General features: G+C 38.8%; 1 protein-coding gene across 2 annotated transcripts in view; it reads right to left on the reverse strand.

The window, feature by feature from the left end:
* Positions 1-20,637, reverse strand: part of EGF (epidermal growth factor) — a 58,390-nt gene that overhangs the window by 22,954 nt on the left and 14,799 nt on the right. For both annotated transcript variants that reach the window (XM_051789624.1, XM_051789625.1), the window contains exons 5-14: positions 17,535-17,765; positions 15,761-15,963; positions 12,363-12,488; positions 11,262-11,384; positions 9,035-9,157; positions 7,727-7,852; positions 6,622-6,758; positions 4,566-4,714; positions 2,883-2,987; positions 962-1,185 (exon numbers count right to left, since the gene is read on the reverse strand). In XM_051789624.1, the coding sequence (XP_051645584.1) occupies positions 962-1,185; positions 2,883-2,987; positions 4,566-4,714; positions 6,622-6,758; positions 7,727-7,852; positions 9,035-9,157; positions 11,262-11,384; positions 12,363-12,488; positions 15,761-15,963; positions 17,535-17,765 (1,547 nt within the window). The remainder of the gene's footprint in view (positions 1-961; positions 1,186-2,882; positions 2,988-4,565; positions 4,715-6,621; positions 6,759-7,726; positions 7,853-9,034; positions 9,158-11,261; positions 11,385-12,362; positions 12,489-15,760; positions 15,964-17,534; positions 17,766-20,637) is intronic.

Genomic DNA, 20,637 nt, shown 5'->3' on the forward strand with positions numbered 1-20,637 from the left:
AAAAAAAGCTGAATTCTGGTCTCACTAAAAGCATTAGCAAAACATCAGGATATCAAGTCTCTCTGCTTCTCTAAATTCATACCCCATAGGCCTTCAATTCTTTCACTTCTTTGCATACAGTGTTGATGTCCTTTTCTCCCACCTCCAAACTGCCGTAACACTGCTCCAGGCCTATCTCTTTTCTCATAGCCCATGTTTCTACAGTGCTCCTAGCTTTCCTTCTCTGTTTTCTCCCTGTAAGACATTGTCCCATTCCTTGTGGAGGAACGACGTGAAACTTTGTTCAGGCTTCAAAGTCCTTCTTTGCAGATCAGTTGCAAGGTGGAGTGCACAGCAGAATATGCGCAGCAGACGAAAGAGACGAAGGAAAGTCACTCTGCTGAGGCCCTTTGATGTCTTCTGAACTGGAGAACAATGATTCCTCCAAGACCTCACTCTGCTCAAGCCATAACAACTACCAGCAAAGTGTATAAATCATTTTTCATTTGATATCTAATGTGTTTAGAATCATTCCAGTGTTCAATATTGCAGATGCAGGTTTGCTGCTCTAGAACCTTAACAATAAAGATTAACTGTCTTTCAGTTTATGTCAAAATAACTCACTGATATCATAAACACAGCAAAACCTGAATTAAACTAAGCAGCCATGCATGAAACAAGCAAACCACATTTTTAACTTTTTTCCTAATTTTCATTTTTCTGTGAAGGCAGAGAAGTCCTCTGTGCAATGCAAAGCAACTGATTAGTAAAAGCAGAGAGTGTTAGAAGGACATACTTTTGCTAAACTGGACAAAGGTCAGCTGGGTAACAGAATAAAGAATGAAAGTGAGGCCATTAACCTCAACACAGAGTTGTATGGGATCTACAGCACAGCTGCTGGCCAGTAATTTGCATGCACATGTGCAGGTACACACACAGATTGACAAGCAGCAGTAGGTAATTATCAATGCCAAAACCTCACCTACATCATTCTGTGCAAGAATTTGACGACCAGAACCATCCAGATTTGCGCTCTCAACCACTGACTGCTTAGCATCACACCAGTACACTTTGTCTGCTAAGTAGTCAAGAGCTATTCCACTGGGCCACACCAGACCAGTGCTGGCTATAACCCGACGATCGATGCCTTCTAATGAAGAGCTGTCAATCCTGGGATTGACCCCCATGTCAGTCCAGAATAATCTCCTTTAGAAAACAAAATGAATACGGGAAGTCAGTAAGCAAATGTTTGTCCTCCTCTCCATGGAGTTCTTTCAAAGCAGAAAGGTCAGATCAGAGCAATACAGCCCCAAGTCACAGGAGAAAAAGTGCATGCTTCGAGCAAACATATTGGCTTCTGGTCTTTTCACACTTGCCATAAGACTCCAGGTGATTACACTGGGACTTATGCAGAATCCTCTATTCACTGGCACAAAACCTTTGAAAAATAACTCCTGCCTATGCTAATTGCCAGATCTTTATATCTGCTTTTTGATTTTCCACATGACAGTTGATAGTGGTTTAGCAAACCCAGACAATAGAAGACAATTCATTAGCCATCACCTTGTCTAAAAAATGGCGTAATAATACACAAGTGGAACCAAAATTACCCACTACCCATGGAAAACAAGCAAGAGTACACAGGTTATTTTGGTTTTAAAAAATAAACCAGTATATTTTCTTCTTTTAATAAAATCGTGATTTTCAGGATCTCCCTCTAAAGTCCTATGTGTTACTCACTGTTTTTCAACAGAGAGTGTTAGATGGCAACTTAAAAATGAGGATACCAAAATCACAAATTACTTCTGAAGTTTGAGCTCTAGTCTTCCCAGGCATAAGTTGCCTCTGTCAGGTTTACTGAAATAACCCACAGATTCATTTAGCTTTATTTACTGAAGTAGTTTTGCTGTAGCCAATGCAGGGATCAGTATTTTCAATAGTCTTAATTGTGTTTCAGATCTCTCTTCAATATTTACAACTATGGACATTACCATAATGTCTGTTCATCCTTTTGCCATTAACTTTTTAAAAAATGAAGATTTTAGTGATGTCTTTTCTTCCCTTTCCTCTTGTACACTTTGCATCTACCAATAATTCTAATAAACAATCCTTCAGAACCTACTCATTCTACAAAGTTTTCCTGCAAAATGTCTCTATCATATTCAACCTCTGTCGAAAAATTCTTTCAGGTCTTTTATGCCCAAAGGGAAACTAACAAAACACCCTCCCCAACTTTGCTTCATTCTTTGATTCATGGGTGCTTAGTTATAGCAGGATATGAACATCAAAAAAATAATTTAAAAAATCAACAGATTTAAAATGCTCCTACTACAGACATATTGACTGAAATCCATGGACTTTGCCATTGATTAAGATGGACAGAATTGCATCAAGAGTTTAAACACCCAAATCTCCTGTGATCATCTCGACACTAGTTAAGAAGCTATAAGGTGCATTTAAATCAACAAATCTCCACAATAGTAGATTAGGTTTAGTTTCCTAAGAAACTGAACCATGGTCAAAAAACTACTTTGTAAATACTATTGGTTAAAAGTGACTACCTTCTTTACACTATTAGATATGGAACCATCGAAGTTTGTAGTGTGGTGCTTACAAACTGTCAGAGTGACTTTAGTTGCTCATGCAGCTTTAGCTTAAACTGCATACAATATCATTAATACTTCTGGTATTTTCTTTTAAATCTGTATGAGAAATGAACATGTCTCAACTCAAAAGAGAAATCCAGCAATGAAACAATGCAGTTCACACAGCTCTGCAATGCAATGACTAACCTACCAGGAGACTAATGTACATTTTGACTCTCAAAAGGGCAAGGCTGGCATGGTCATTTTTAAAAACCCTCCCTAAGTATTTCATGATTAACTGCATTTTTCACTCCTTACTTAGCAAATGGGTGAATGGCAATCCCTCGGGGCTGGGAGATATCCTCCCAGATGATCATTTTTCTTTGCATTCCATTCAGATTGCTCCTTTCGATGCACGCCTTCCTGCAATACACAGGGCACAGTTAAGTCCTCCCCGCTATCTTTTTAATTACCTTCTCGGGCAGAATGTACTAAGATTTTACATCAATTTAGTTTAGCTGTAATAAATAAATTTACAATGACAGAAAATAATCCCGCTGGTGTGGGGAGTCCAGTTGTTTTATCAACCAGTAATTCAAGTTACAGCCTCATTATTTGGTCCAAGGCATGATGATAAAATACCTGCTGCTCTGCAGAAGACATTAAGTTCTCCTTCTCTGGGCAAATAATGAGTTGGAAGTATGATCACTAACAGATAAATGTTAGTTCTAAAGGGATTCAGGAGGAAAACCAGCTCCTAACCAAATACCATTATCAAATGTAAAAAGAATTTTTCTAAATAGTACTTTTGTGCAGCATTTTTCATCCAGAAATCCCCAATCATTTTACATCTATTTTTCAGGAAAGAAAGAGAATAAAGTTCTTAAGATCACTCATAAAACATGGGGCCAAGTCAAGTATAGAATCTAGTTTGCCAGTCTTCAAATTCAGCCTTTTTCCAGAAAACTAATTTTATTGCTGCAATCTTCACTTTGCCAAACAAATACCAGCCTCTACCTGAAAGCCTACAGCCTTCCGTGCCTATCTAAAACTTCAAAGAAAGGCCACACAGAGATGGAAGGAGAAATATATTCCTTCAAATATGCAATACAAACAGATAAATGCAGTGATTGAAAAGAAAGCCAATTCCATTTCTCAGATTACCCCTGGACTGTTGTCCTACAGAGAAACACCATAATTTTCTATTTCACAAGAAACATTGGCATATTTCTACAGGAACACGATCAGGTAGACAAGATTGCACCTATTAGCAAGGAAATGGACTAGCAGCATTTTTATAAGGGAGAAGGAGGGTGATCTGAACATTCAAAATTACTTTCTATTGAGTAATGAATTATGGATCATACTGAAACATCATGACCACTCTTCAAGGAGTCTTCATTGTGTGTTTTGATCTGGCATTGCCTTTTCAGCAAAGGTCAGTTTTGTTTCTCTCAGCATGTAATTTTAGGTATCAGCTGAAATTAAAGTCATATTGTCATTCCTCTGCTAAAAGCAGAGATAATTGACAAAGACCCTCCAATAGTTTAAAGGGGCTGCCAACAACACTGACTTCTGCCCAAGACATACTCGATACAGTAATATTCTTTTTTTATATGTATATGTGAAGACATACCTATATGTGCACACACACACACAGAGTGTGTGTATATAAATGAGTGTAAACATATATTCACATGCACATGCGCACATGCGTATATGTATATATGTGGTACATGCTTTAGATTCCTTGCAACTGAGTCCAAACCCTTGCTTCTTGGAAAGACAAAGATAAAAATACAATAGCAGACTCAAAGGGAACTTCCAGCATTTCAGTTTTGAAGAACCTTCCAACTGTATATACTTGAGATTAAAACTAACCAATCAGAATGTGAAGCACTACTGAATTAGAGTGATATCTCAGCTATTTCTGTATCACCAGTCATTTATTCCAAATATTCTATGGCATGCTTCAACATAAATTCACTGTGGAGCATGTACCCTCTGTCTGTCCAATACAATTTACGGTTAATCCAGTCCACAGCGAGGCCTTCGGGTGTATCTATAGCTTCATGAACAACTTTTTCACGATTTGAGCCATCCAGATTAGCTCGTTCTATCCATTTCAAGGCAGTGTGAGCAAAGTAAATCTGTAAATAAATAACAGGTGAGGTGTTATTAGTTCCCATCTCACTTTCTACTCTACTCCCCTTGTCTAATAGTCGCACTTCTAAACCAACTTTTTCATCTTGTAAGTTTCCTAAACTGCTTATTTACAAAAAGCTGCACAGGTAACCTGTGATCCCTGACCAAATAAAAAGGCACTTGTCCTTCAACCAAGATGACTTCTACAGGCAGCTTGTACTTAGCTGTAAATCCTAGTTGCCCTATATACAGCCCTCTGAATATCCTGTGGTTTTGTTTCAGCAAGCAGCTCCCTCACATGAAGCACAGCTAAGGAAGCAAAAAGAAATGTTATTTCACTGGCTGCTCATATTGAAAAGGGAGAAGCAGAGAGAAGATAGTAGCAGTCTATGTGTGTCAAGGAGCTGGGAAGGGGAAAAGGAGTTATATAATTTGTTCCTATTTTTTTCTCTCTTTCAGCCTGCGGTTACCTTAATTTTTTACCAGGTGTCTATTCTGTAAGGTTCTAAAATTTTCAGAAGAGGCTTCTCAGTTTTGGGTTGAAAGAAAAGTTCTCTGCTAGTGGGGAAACTAGGCTTGTGGTTTCCAAGGATGAGGAAAGAAAATTTGTCTTGTATTCAATACCCAGAGGGAGCTATACACTGTATGGCAGAACCATATGAAAAACAATGCTGAGGCTTTCCTTGGAAATGGTAACAGCAAAACAAATAACTTTGTTTTGATGCTAACCACAAGGTCAAACAAAACAGAGGGGAGCCTCTAGCATTAAATCAGCTAGTTCAATACCATGGGAGCACAAAGGGATGCTTCCTTGCTACTCTGCTCTGCACTGACCAGACCAGGCTGCTGCAGCCTGGCAACTCTCTTGCATGTCCCCTTACCTCTGTACTGCCCACCCCAATGCCACGCTGAGCTCCCCACAGGAGAAGAACACGGGTGCACACCCAGCGTCACTGGCGCAGCTGATTTACATTTGGCACAGCACAGAACAACTGCCAGTTCTCCAGCAGGGCCCTATTTCAGGAGCAAGTGGCGATGTTCCAGAAGGGCCTGAAATGCTCCTCCTGTAAATGCAGATCTGGTAACATTTACATTTGTTTGACTGTGTCCATCTGGGCCTTGAGATGCTTCCAACAACTTAACTGAGCTCATCATCAACTTTCACTGTACCAACCAGTACTTCTTTGCAACGCTTTTAGATGTAAATAAATCTCATCACAGGCAAATATAACTATCTGCCAGAGGAGGTTTAGCAAAGCACAGCTGAACTCCTATTATTCTCAACTCTGAAGGCAAGGAATAGGGTGGAAAGATACAGCCACACAGACAAACAGTTCTTTCTGCAGAGAAGACTCCTGTTTCCCAACAGCAATATCTTACACATGAGGAATATATTTTGTAAGAGTAATAAACTCAGTGAGCATTCAGCAGTTTTGCTGAATAATGTCAGGACACGGGAAGTAATCTGTGTTAAGATTACTCCTACATTTAGTAGGGGTTGTGAGATTTAGCTGTACAGAAAAAAAGATACTATTGCTTTTACCGCTACACAGCAAATAAAACCCCACAATGTATTTCCAGAAAACAACACTGCAATCTTAATGGAGAAAATTTATCAATCACACAATAGTTCTTTGAAATTGAAATCACGCCCAAAGTGAATTTAGAAATCCAAATTCTCTGTGAATTATCATTGTCAATGTACAGAGCACATTCAATTAGTGAGTAAAAGATGAAACTGTTCAGTTAGTTTTTGGCAGCTTGTAGCTATTATGTTCCTAGACAGGCAATAGAACAACGAGCAGCACAACATGTAATCCAGATCACTGACAGCAGAAAGGTTAAGGCACATGAAAGCTCAAGCCATTTGTCCTTGCAACACTTCGAAATCCTCTCATTTTTAATGCCTTACCTTATTTTCCACTGGGTCAGAGTCTAGTGCTAAGACTATTCCCATCTGCCAGTCAAGTAAACTTGTATAATCTGTTCCATCAAAACTGATCTGGCGGATATCTTGGCCATTTGCGAATAACAAAAATGGCTTAGGACCTGTTGATGAAAATTTGCCAGTATGTTAATTGCACTAGGTTCAAAGTGATCTCTAACTTGCGTTACTACCTAGGTAGCATTGAAAGTAGATAAGGGTAAAAGACAAAATAAGGAACAGAAGCACAAAGAAATTATGGCAATTTTCCTACATTCCACTTGCCTCAGAAATTTAAGATAAATGTGAATATAAGTTCTCAGCATCAGCCTCAAAATTTTTGATAAAGGCAGTGACTAGCCCCACTGTGTTTCACACTGAGTGAATTAGCCTCAAAATCATCTCTCTGCATTTCACAGCATCACTATAAATGCCAGAATACTTGACTTTTGCACATGAGAAGTCTTTCACACTAAAAGCAAGAAAAATGTCCTCCAAAAAATAATGCTTTTCCCTTATTCCTGAAAAAAATCACAAACTTCTTTTTCCTCCTCTCTCTTAGGCGGTTGCTTATACCTTGCTGCTCACCAAGGTCTGCCCTTTTCTTAGAAGGAACAGAAGGGTCTGAAATCCAAATGTGCACAGCAAATACCTGGGCTTCTTGGGGCTAGTGGAGGAGAAATATCCTTGTAGGAAAAGTCCTTCAACAGGCTATTTGCTATCCTCTTTTCCAAATGTAGGGACCTCAGCCCCAGTCCTGTAAAACTGGGCAGGAACTATGCCCACATTTATTTGAAGGCACAAAAACCTGCATATTCCGGACAAATCCCTGCAGTGTGGGAGCCCAGAGTGAAATGTTGAAGTTGGATCATATACTGAACCCTCTGTGAGGGAGACTGAACCATATAGTGGTGCTTGTTCTGGTTTATTTCCAAAACAGGTTATCTTTCCTAACAACTAATACTTCACAAGTTTCACAAAGTAACCTAAAACCAGTACAAAAAGGGATCCTAGATTTGCCATCCACTTTAAAGGACTCAAAAATGATTTTGCTTTTATTGGCAGAAATATACAGGCACACCAAGACACCAACCTATAGCTGTGCAGTGCTTTCTGTCTCGCTGAAGCTTATATCCAGGAAAACAAGCACACTCCCAGGAGGATGGGCTTAAAGAAGAGCATATCTGACTGCAGCCACCATTATCTGGAGATGTACAACCTTAAACAGAGCATTTGTAAAATTTTATTGTGCCGTTCTAAAAAAAAATAAAATACAACATAATCAGAGGTATAAGAGAATGATTCACTCTGCTCAGGATTTCTACAGTCCAAATCATCTCAGTAACTGGCAGATTTACCAAAAGGCCTCCTGCTGAAAGCAGAAGTCCAGTGAAGAGTTAACAAATTAGTAGTAACTTGTTACTGAGTTTTTCCTGAAAATTTACGACACAAGATAGGAGATGGAAGGGTGGGACACATGAAGAGAGAGGTCTTCCATGTGTTCATTTTTTCATTTTTCTCCCATACAAATATCATCCCATCTACAGCAGAGTAATAAATTTTATCAGACTGTGCACACCATGCAAAGAAACAGCAAATTAATGCAATTCTCTCCCCTGAACTTAATTATGCTAGGATGGAAAATTGATACTTTCTGATACAGCAAACCAAGATTTCATATAAAAAGAAACTATTCTTTTCTTATTTTTTCTATTATATTCTCAATGCCAACCTGAGCTTACTCAGTGGAGTGTTCCTAGCAAAACAGCAATAATGACTGAAACTTTGCATATAGCACAGTCCATGTATGAAAGGGATTAAAAGGGAAAAGGTGGTCTTTTTTTCAAGGCAGGAGGCTGGCAGTAATGGAGCTATCTTGATCCCTAAGACTAAAAATATACATTTGAAAAATTACAGTCCCCTGAATTTGGAAAAATGCTAGGATGGGGAATGACATATTAGTGAACATAGCAGCTTCAAGTATTCTGACTACAAAAATTCCATTTTTGGGTAAATGACTGTGAACCTGGGCTGCATGATGTCAAAAAGTCATCTTCAGATTTCAACCAAGCCTTAATTTTGTACATATATTTCCCCTCAAATATAAACTTTAGATGTCTCTTGCAATAGTAATCTGTAACATGCCTTGATCTGTGCTGACAACAGAGGAATTTGGCCTGCAAACATTGGATGCTGCCCCTAATAAAAATCTATTAAAAAATGAAGATGAATATTGTTCATCTCAGCACTCAAAGCACCTGACATTCTATTGCCTCCTATCTTGTACAATCATTTACAGCTGTGCAAAATGAATATAAAATGCCTTCATTCACTTCTGGCTCTCAGTGCTAAGAATAAATAGAGTTTGGCAGTCACTACAGCTAGAAAAAATGTTACTTACCCGTGCATGCTTTGCCATCCACTTTGAGTATAGATCCTTCCGGACAAAAGCAAACAGGGCCTTTAGATGTTTGAAGGCAACCATGGCTACATTCAGTGTCATTACTTGTACAGGAAATTAGCTCTACAGTAATTTAAAGAGGGGAAAAAATATAAAATTATGATAAAAAATTTTACTAAGCCCCCAGAAAGAGATATTAACACTTTCTTAAATAGTAAAAGAAGGGGGGAAAAATGAAATAAATAAAACAATAAAACAATAAATAAATAAATAAATAAATAAATAAATAAAACACCTCTGCAGTGTTTCTGAGGTTTGTTTTCCATTGTTTCTCTTTTTTTCCAAGTTTTTTTTCCACACCCTCTCCTAATTATAGGACAGAAGAAAGCCAAAATTGCTGAGTCCTGAAGCCATTATCAGACTTACATTTTCCAAAATTCTATGAAGAGGTGTTATCAAAATAGAGGTAATTTTGAAAACTTTCTTTCTTACAGTTCATCAAAAATAGATCGGGTTTTGAAAAGGAATTTATACTGAAAAAATAAGTATAAAATACAAAGTGAATGAGGAAAAACTACTTTCCTACTACTCCGGGTGTAACAGAGCTAGAATCAATGAAACCAGGAGATGAACCTTCCTGAAACAAAACTATATTCCTTAGTTTTAATTTTAGAAGCTGTAAGGGTAAAATCATCTAAGGACCTGGCAATAGCTTTCCTTTACTTTCCATTAGAATTGTTGCAGTGCCAACATTTTTTTTGAGTATTTCTTTCATGCAATTTCACAGGATATGCTCCTTCCCCCTTCCATGTTGCAGTGCTCCATCGCATTATCCCAGTTCTGGTGCCATATGGCAACACCCACTGGAAGACTGGAACTAAGGAAAGTTTCTCACAGCTGCTTCTTTGAATCAGCTGCATACACTGGCTTAAATGATGCATAGCTGTTGCAAATATTGCTTCTCCAGGGCAACTCCAATTTGGACTGGACTGTTGTAACTGCTTAAGCGCAGAGAATATGGTCAAGAAACTATCTTGAGTTTCTTTCTGACCAGAGCTTGTGGCTTTAGATGAAGAGCTTTGTAAAGAATTTGAAGAAAAAAACATCAAAATATCTCTCTCTCTCAAGCTGTGTAGTTGGTGATACACCTGTCTTGTGCTGCAGTAGTTAAGAAGTTACACTGTCTGTGCTGCATCCCTAACCTGTGTTGGAAAAACTGTCTAATTTGAGCCACTCAAAATGTAGGCATATAGTTCAAGAGGGTCATCCAAAGTAGGACAGAGCTGCATGGTGTCTAAGTGTTGTTTTGGACACAAAAGGGTATCCCACCTCCCAAAAGCCTCGGGCTGCAGCACTCACAAGTCGTCTGTCACAGCTGGCTGCCTTCTGCAGCTGTCACACACACCCTGGACCCCCACATTTGGGTCACTGAAAACTGCTCCTGGCTCCCACTTAGTAGAGAGGAAGAAGTGATTCTTGGAAGTCTAAAAGAGATAGACTGACTGACTACTAGAGTAGTGATATTTAATATACCCTAGGTCCTGATCCTGCCATGATGCAGACTGAACTCACTGGTGTGCACTGGCACTCCTACTTGGAGCTTATACCAGTATTTTATTTCCAAGGAAACAAGGTAGAAGGACCTTTGTCTACGCATAAATTTTGCTTCAAAAGTGACTGGGAATATCCCAAAACCTCAAAACTTGGATCCTTTTCACACTTGGTGTTCTAGACTTAATTTAGAAAGCCTAATTTGTAAGCTGAGTATACACATTTAATTCCATTAATGTCATACACATTAGCAATGCTATCGGCCCTGAGCTGAAAAGAAAAAAGATGATGCTAAAGCTGCTCATTCAGAGAGTGGGAAAATTCTTGTGCAGGATAACCAAAGTGAGTCAAATTCAGAGACCATATTTCAAAAGATATAACTGCTTATCCACCTGGAACGTGTCACAGAGCCCAATGTGAGCGAAGAGGTCTCTCTGGAGATCTGAATTTCCCCCCCTCACCACCCCGAAGAGGCCTATACGATTACTCACGTGTAGCTTACACTTCCTTAAACATGACATCTGAAATTGGTTCACCCAGTTTAAGCTGATCCGACTTACATAATAAGGGATCAGAAGTGAGCAACACAACATACAAAACTTTCAGCAGTTCCAGTGTTAAATGAGGACTCCCTCCAATGTGATGCTTCAAGTGTTTATGTATTACGGTTCCTTACCATGACAGGTTTTCCTATCAGGCAGCAGAACAAAACCCCTCGGGCAGGTGCAGTAATAGGAACCAGGGATGTTCACACAGCCCAAAGTACAGCCGTGATTCCAAAAGCCACATTCATTAATATCTGCCAAAAGAAACACTTGTTGCATCCGAATAACATCAACCTGTGTCAGGGAGCAGATTAATGAAACAAAGAAACACTCTGCAAGAAGTACCTCCTTTTTTGCATTCATTTTACAAAAATATGTTTTTCCTAATATATTACAAAAACGCAAGTTTGCAGACTTCCTTCAAATCAGCATTAAAAAACTTCTAGCAAAACTTACTCAGGCTGCATGTGTCCAGCATAGGTGCCTAAACAACTTTCGAAAGTTCTGCCTTTCTGTACAGATTTTAATGCCATTTAAATCCTGTACCCAAAAAAAATTACATTAGACACCTTCTTCAGACAAAAATTCTTTTAAAAAATTGGGCTTAAACATGACTTAAGTAGAAATCTCAAAACACAGAAGTGTATTAGAAGTCAAAATTCAGAAAGCAATCCTGGTGAATTTCCTGAGAATTAGAATGCTGCTGCTCAGGCAGGTTTGTAAATCCTGTAAGCTAGGAATTTTGATGTCTTTACATCTTATAAAATCTGGTCACGTAGTGAAAAAGATGCTTCCAAAATTATTGTCTATTATCAGTAGTAATTTTAGATTTTTAATTACAACCCAGATTAAAACAATTAGAAGCATGTTAAGAATTTCTGCCCTTTTTGAAAGTGGTAATATTCTTGTTGCAGGATTGCTCAGTGTTTCACCTTTGGTGATATATGTGTTTTCATTTTTATTTAAAAATTAAAATAGCGTATAGAAGCATGTCTACTTATCTGAAGCTGCTTTACCTACCCAGGTTAAGATCAAAATTTCTCGAAAGAATGGCACCTGTGACACATTCATAAGTCTCTTTTAGACTATTTCACAACATGGAAGGACACAAAACTTAAATGGCGCAACTGGAATTTTTAAAATCTCGTGTTTTTTCATACTCAATAAGTAAAAGAACAGAAGAATTTTCTTTCATCTGATGGAATAAAGCTGATGAGAGATTCACATATTACCTTCACAAAACTGTTTATTTCTACTTAAAATAAAGCCAGTAGGACATTTACACCGATGAGTCCTTGAGTCTGGCCTGCAGATTCTTCTTCTGCATTTTTCTTTACTTAAATCACAGGTTCCTTTTTCTGAAAGAACAAATAGAGTGTAAGCATAATGGAGTTCTTACCATATCAACCTTCAAGTAGAATGATGATCACGGATGTATTTTCTTCTCAACATCTGCTTGCTCAACCTGAGGAACTTCTTATCAACAGAAAATAACTTCTATTATTTTCTGTTGCTAAAATCAGGCCAAAAAAATCACTGTAAAAATTAAAGTCCTTGGAAGACTAAGAGTAGGTCTGTGCAAATGATCATTTCCAGCTCTACATCAGCACAAGATCTAGAGAGAGCCTAAAGTAAGGGATGGTTTGATTTGGGTGCATACCTATAGTGACTATGAAAGGGAAAACTGTGTAGCAGGTTTCATGTGCCACCAGACCTGCACAGTAGTATATATTGCTCCATAAAATACTCAGAAATAAGAGAATGACAGAGAGAGCACACGTGCGAAAAAAAAAAAAAAAAGAGAGACGAGAGAGATTTTTAAAAGACAGATAGCATATGAAGACTGAGAATTATTACCACATTTTTACTCACATTATTTAACAAAAAGAATAGCTGGACAGATCATAATGACCATATGTTTCATTTGGACAAAAAATAGTAGCACGGTCTAGAAAATCTTTGTACCAGAATGGATCTGTGAGAAATACAAGTGTTATAAATGCTGAACTCAGATTTAAAACTCAGAATCTTTCTGATTTCCAAGAAGATATTCTCAAAGTTTCTTCAAAGAAAGCAGAAAAAAGTGCCCAAGAGATCCCCATAAGCCTTCCTACTTCTGCTTCACAGACAAAGCTGCTCGAGTATCCTTTGTCATGGGAAGGAAGTGTACTGAATATCATTAATGTGTCAGAAAAGATACTCTAAAGAATTCCAGAGGCAGTCTTTGAGATTTTGAGACAATTAAAATATTTTATTAGCTGTTAATAAAAGTGTGATGCTGCCATAACAAAGTTGTTCAGTGGGGTTACAGCAAACCCATAGCTGAATTAATGCTCTTCTCTGTACTTATGGGCGCTGACCAATCCAGGGAAATCATTTGAAAGAGAAAGGGAAGAGGGTACATGAGGAATTTCAGTAGCAAAGTAAATAATTCAAATTGCAGTAAAAAAATCAAATCATCTCACTTGCACACTTCTCATTAGTTCCCTTTTCATCTGAAGGAATGCACTAGTTATCTGCTTTAAAGAAGGTTTGATAACTCACAGCAGACACTACACTGCAACATACGTTTTCTTAGCTTGTACAGAGCATCCAATTAGTCTAGGTATGCTTTTATCTCCACGTTTCTCTGTTGTAAGATCAGCTATAAATCTCATTTGAACTCCAGGCTCATTAGTCCTCCTTTCATCCCCGTTCTTGCACTGGATAAGCCAAGCAACATACATGCAAAATCCAAAAGTTCATCTGGATTCAGCCTGTTAAGCTTCTTTCTACTCCATCACTTCCCAGACATTTTTACAAGAAGTTATTTGGAATTTAAAGAAAGGCCTACTGTTGACAACACTTACTGTCATACAAAAATTTACTGAACATTGGAAATATAGGGGTATATACTGCAAGGCATTTGAAAATGCTGGTATACATATTATATATATATGTATCTGTGTGTGGTTTATATATAAATAAAAGCGGGGAAAGCCTTTTTGCAGTGGAAAGATAAACACCAGAGCGCAGAATGTTCTGGTGGAAGAAGTGGAGTTAATCTTTCGAGAGAAGAATAGAAGCTAAGTGCCCACAGTCAATGAAAATTTTCAATGAAATTATGCTGCACATTCTTGTGGAGAGGACACGTAACACAACTGACAGTCCCTGAGGTTCAAGAGACTACCTTTCTTGGTCATGGTCTCTTCCCCTCTATCTTCCTGCATAGGTAAACATTGTGACAGACACCCAAGGAGACCTCATAAGACCTTCTGAATCTGTGTAACAACCCTGTGATGTGTGGAGATGCTGCTGTCTGCACCACAAACATATCCTGCCCTAGTTGCTCTGTATGAGAGCACCAGATGTGTCAGTTAAAGAAAGTGCTTCTGTTTGCCAGGATGACCATTTTCCTCAAAGTAAGCACACAACAGATATTGTCTCTGAATTGATGTTCCCTGTCCTTACAAGTGTAAACTTGATTTCCAGGAACACTTTATCTTCTGCATCTCAACAGCTCTTTGCACTGAAAACAAAACATTTGAAAGGGAAAATTCCCTTGAAGTTTTGATTTTTCCACTCAGATCAGTCTTCAAAATGAGAGATGGCATGGTACCATATGAAGCTGTTGGCTGGCATGCAAAAAGACAAAGCCTGTTTTATAGTAGATATTTTAAAATAGTTCAAGAGAGATATTTACAGTTTCATTTTCATTACAAACAAAAATGAACACTACATTATCCTCATGTCTTTATATCACTTCAGCCTCTGGGAACCCCTGGACATCTTCCCTTGGGAGTTCTGCAACCATTGCTCAACAAAGAAATGTCTCTATGCTGTTTTCCTGTCTTTCTTATCCAATCAAAACTGGTGACAAAAGCTATTCCACTGAAGTAAGAGTGCTCTGTCTGCTTTCCAAAGAGCAGAGAACAAGACATTATTTCCCCTGGACATCCCTCACTTCCTACTGTCTCAGCAGGAATCCTCGTGTGAGGTGAGCTCTTGATAGTCAACTACCTTCATTTTTGGATCCACAGCGAAAGGCAGCAAGATGACCAACTCATATTGGAATTTATATCAATTAAAGAGACTTGAGGCTCTTATTCCATAGCTATTGTAGCAACTTCAAGTCTTTCTAAGACAGACTGACTCTTAACTGAGCCATTTCACAGCAAAGGTGAGACATCCACAGTATCACTTGTAGGACATACTTCGTGCTTAAAATCCTTCAATGCCATAATAATCAGAGGTGTTTAAATGCATATTAGATTAAAACTTTCAGAATTAAGCAGACATTTGACAAAGATATAGGTGGAGGATTAAAAAGCTGTATGGTTTTTGCATTTAGCAGGACAGCATAAAAATACTTTTGTGTAAACAGATGGATGAGAAGGAGAAAGCCACATATCTCTGCATATGTATATAGAATAATGAAATCAGTGGTTCATGTTTGGTACACCTCCAGCCTGATACTCAGCTGGATTTACACACACCAAATGGAACTGTGGATCACTGAAGTTAAAGGAAACTTTTTCCTTTACTTCAATTAAGCATGGAATTTTGCCAAAGAAAATTATTACTGTAGAGAATCAGAGTGTATGACATAGTTATTCTCACAAATACAACTGTACCATTTCATTTTACTTACCCAAATCCTGAGAATCAGTTCTTGCACCTGGCTGTTTAAAAGGATGTACTATTTTTATCTCCACTGGTGGAAAAAATGATGGCTTCAGGCTAATTGTGACTACAACTTTTCCAGTGTATTTGTTGGCTCTCCATATCATGCCAGATTTCAACTCTGAGTAGTACAGGTGCTCAGCGAAGAGGGACATACCAAGCAGTTGATGTCTATAACAAGAGAAGATAACACAGAGTGGCACATTACTATATATTTACTCACTCAAACATTTTCTGAGCATCTAGTTCAGTCAAATTCACTGTAAATAACCTTTCTTTGTATTCTTATATATATATATAGTATTATCTTCTATATATGAGAATCAGATGAGGTGCAGAGACATTCCCAAAATAATGCAGCACTCATACTCCAGCAAATTTGCAAAAAATAAACACAAAATGGATAACCTGCATTTCTCACGGGTTTTATGAGCTATTGTTCAGGACTGACTCAATTGGAAGAGAAAGCTTAAGTATCACCCCACTTCTGGTGAACCCAGCAACTAAAATAGACGCTTTCTTGAAGGATGTAGGTCAGATAAGTTCCACCTCTTCCCAATACACAGTGCCTGCTCTGACAATTCTGACTGTCCAAGGAAATCAAGGTGGAGATGGAGAAGTAAGAGTAGGGTGTTCTGAAATCCATCTTCTGCTGCTTCTCCTATTGCAGGAATGTAGTTTCCATTCACTGGTCAGTTATAGCAGCGAGCAGAAACCACAAGAAGGCCCAGTTTTAAATAAGAGAGAGAGCAGAAAAGATACTGAAAGAAGTAATTCTGTCTTCCGCTTTCCAGCACATAATCCAGGTGGAAAACTGAGAATCTATATCATCCAGGCTAAAGGGAAAGTGCTGATGCCCTAGTGAACAACAGCCAATTCAAGGGAGAAAGGGGAAGAGGATAAGGAAAAATCCAATGTGATTGCTGTCAATGTAGGGAGAAACCAGCTTTGTATTCATCATATGCAAACAGAGTGCTGCATGTTTAAATCAGCAGGCCAGCTAAACCACATATTTTTCTCATTCTGCTGTTGACAATCCCTGCTACACATGTGCCTATCCAGCCCTACCAACTGACACTGCAGTGACACAGGGTAACCTTTCCCAAGCACCTCACTGAACACATGACCAGCACAGAGCCCCTGTACCCCTGCAGAGCATGGAAGTCAAAAGCACATGGTCTAACAGCCCCCTCAGTTGTGCTTAGCCCCAGCATTCGGGATCAGAGGGGGACAATTCTCTTGCACAGGACAGTTTCCAACACATCTGCTGATGCTTGCTGGAGAGTCTGAGCACAGAGCTGAGCCTCCCCACCCAGCAGCTAAGGATGACAACAGACTCAGAGGAGGAAGAGAAAGACCTGATCTAGTTCAGTCTCTTCAGCACAGCTCAGACACCTGAGCTCACCCACTGTGACCTTGGATAAATCATTTAATCTCTCCTTTTGGCTCTTCTATCTGCAGAAAAAGGCCACTAATAAACACTCAGAGAGGATTTCTAAGGATTAAGTAGTTATCATTTAAGATTGGAAGATGGAGAGTATTGAGTGGCAGTGTTATCCTTACAACTGTGACTTTTTTCATTTTCCTATGATTAATTTTAAATTTACAGTTACATGCCATTTGCACTACACTTCATACTCCTCATGTTATGAACTGACACAATAAAAGGAAGATTGAGGAAGAGAACTTAACAGCACTCCTGAAATGAGTGTTTTATTTCTGACAAGCTGAGGAAAACTCACCGAACAGAACTTTTGAGCAAACGAACATCTCTGCCATCATAGTTGCATGATCCAATATGGGAAATCTCTTTCCGGTGGTCGTGTTGGATCCAGTAGAGCCTTGTGTCAACCAAATCTAATGAGATGGCCTTTATTTTTTCTGTGGTTCTTAAAACATTTATCGTATCGCTTCCACTGAGGGACACCCGGTGTATGCTAGAAACTGTACCATCTGAAGACCAAAATAACAGCCTGTGGGTGAGAGAGACATGTTAAGAATACAGAACACAAAACCACAAAACTTACATTTGCACAACCACATCTCTTCTACGCACTCATTGTTTAGTTGCTCCTGTGTACAAAATTTCTCAGTGTGGTACTAGAACTACTAGTACTACTAGAGATACTAGAATTCTCTCATGTAGGTCAAGCAGGAATCAGCCCAGCTTAACCACTATTGTCTGTCTCTCTGCTTTGTTCAGCCATGCACTCAGACAGGGAAACTGGAATAACCTCTCAAGTCTATGGGGAACACCTGCAAACTTGAGGAGAGGGAGGTCTTTGAGGCAGGTCTGCATTGCCCTCTGCCCCAGGGGAGGAATCTACCTCTGGAATTTCTAGTTGAACACACCACTTAAGTACTTAACTTAAAAACAATTTCTTGTGTTCTCATTTCTATCTTCCTGCTGGTTATAGCAGCCAGACTATGCTGTTATTAAATTATAACGCAGTCAAAATACAGCTCCAATACTAAAACCAGTTATGCACCGAAGCTAATTGTTTGTCAAGATATTCATAGATCAGAACTCAGATTTACTGATGTGATTAAGGGTAACAGCAGTTCTTCCAAAATAGCAACTTGTCCTTAATTCACGTGTATTTTATTTTTTAATGTTTGGGTTTAGATTCTTTCCTTGGGTTTCTCGTGGACAAAAATTCTGAGAAACAATATTGTTTTGACCTATCATCATAAAATTGCAGGATTTATATGCACAAAACAATGTAGCATAAAACCACCTTTACTGTGTTTATATTTATAATTTTTTAAGGGCCCCAAATATATTAGATCTGGTAAAGGACTGTATTAAACCAGTAGAAAGAATCAGCCTCTGCCTTACAGCTTTTCCTCACTGTTACACAGTCTATAGTAATGACAGGTATTAATGTATAAGTGAAAACACATTTCCAGGTCAGCCCAATTTTATTCTGCCATTTTTAAACAGTTTACTAATATTTACTTGCATTTCTCTAGCACCTGTCATTTAAGAAATGTCACTACTCTGAAAGTTTGGACAAATGTGAGGATTCGCTTTTTACAGATAAGGAAATTAAGAAACAAAGGAAGTTATAGTCTCTGTTCACAGTTTTTGCAAATAGAAAGAGAAGAAAAATTAAGATTAGAAAACAGTTTGAGTAATTGCCAGCCTTTATTGTATTTGCCATCTTTAGACTTAATCCTTATTTTTTGGCATTTCTAAACACCATCAAAAATGTAAAACAATCTATAGCAATAGTTACATTATTTCTCCTAAAACAAAAATCCTATCACTGGTAATAGCCAGACACATATTCTAAGAAAAACTCTGTTATTACTGTATCACATTGACCTTCATTACTTGAGAGTTGAACATGTTTGGAGAAAGACATTGCTAATGTCAGATTTAGTCCACGTTAAGGCCTGTGCATGTAAACATACTAGGGATTTTCTTTCACTTCACAATAAAAATAGAGCCCTCAATAGTTTTCATACAAGCAAATTGCCATAGGGCATAAAAATGATGTTAGATTTCTTGGACTCTACTTTCTTTACAGTTTCTTAATGTCTTAGTGGTCTCCCTGTTAGCCCATGAGTATAACTTTTATGCACAGCGAATCACACCTAGGTGAATATCCACACTTGAGTCTCCCCAAACTTTCACATATATTCAGGAAATACATCCCTATAATGCCATTTGTAACGTGTTTCAACGGCGTTTGAGAGTGGGTGTGAGGACTATGAATATTTCCAAGATAGATAAATGCTACATTGAAAAGTAAATCAGGAAAAAAAAATACACAGGCTGATGTCCAGGCCTTAAATCCCATTCAAATGGCAAGACTCTGAAGAATATTAGCAATGCTATCACCATGGGCACATGCCTGAAGGGTTGTGATATTGGCATCATGGAGATATGGTAGGATGGTTCCTAAGACTGGAGTGTTGAATGTAAGGATCCAGGATCTTTAGGAAGGACAGACAGGGGAGACTGACTCTGTGTCAGCAACCAGCTGGAGTGTATGGAGCTCAAATTGGGGATGGATGAGGAGCCAATGCAGAGTTTATGGGTCAGGATTAAAAGGTGTAGAGGATCAGGTTACATTATTGCTACAAGCTACCTGACTGGGAAGACTGAGTGGATGTGGTCCTCTATAGGCAAATAGGAGCAGCCTCACATCCACAAGCCCCGGTCCTCATGGGGGACTTCAGGCACCCTGATATCTGTTGGAGGGACAACACAGCAGGGCATAAGCAATCAAGGAGGTTCCTGGAATATATTGATGATAACTTCCTACTCCAAGGGACAGAGGAGGAGGAAGAGTGTTCTATGTCATCTACCTGGATTTGTGCAAAGCATTTGACACTATCCAGCACAACATCCTTCTCTCTAAACTGGAGAGACGTGGATTTAACAGATGGAACACTCAGTTGATAAGGAATTGGCTGAATGGTTGCACTCAGAGAGCTGTAGTCAAAACTCAATGTCCAAGTGGAGACCAGTGGCAAGTGACATTTCTCAGGGATTGGTATTGGGACCATCTTTGTCAGTGTAATGGACAGTGGGATTGAGTGCACCCTCAGATAGCTTGCTGACAACAAACACCAAGCTGTGTAGTGCAGTCAACACGCTGTAGGGAAGGGATACCATCCAGAGGGACCCTGACAGTCTTGAGAGGTGAGCTTGTGTGAACCTGATGAAGTTCAACAAGGCCAAGTGCAAGGTCTTACACCTGGGTCAGGACAATCCCAAGCACAAATACAGTCTGGGCGGAGAGTGGGTAGAGAGCAGCCCTGAGGAGAAGGACTTGGGATGCTGGTGAATAAGAAGCTCGACGAGACTCAGCAATGTACACTTACAGCACTGAA

The sequence above is a fragment of the Manacus candei genome, unplaced genomic scaffold, assembly GCF_025592945.1.
Source record: "Manacus candei isolate 608988 ecotype Guabito, Panama unplaced genomic scaffold, ASM2559294v1 h1tg000028l, whole genome shotgun sequence".
NCBI lineage: Eukaryota > Metazoa > Chordata > Aves > Passeriformes > Pipridae > Manacus > Manacus candei.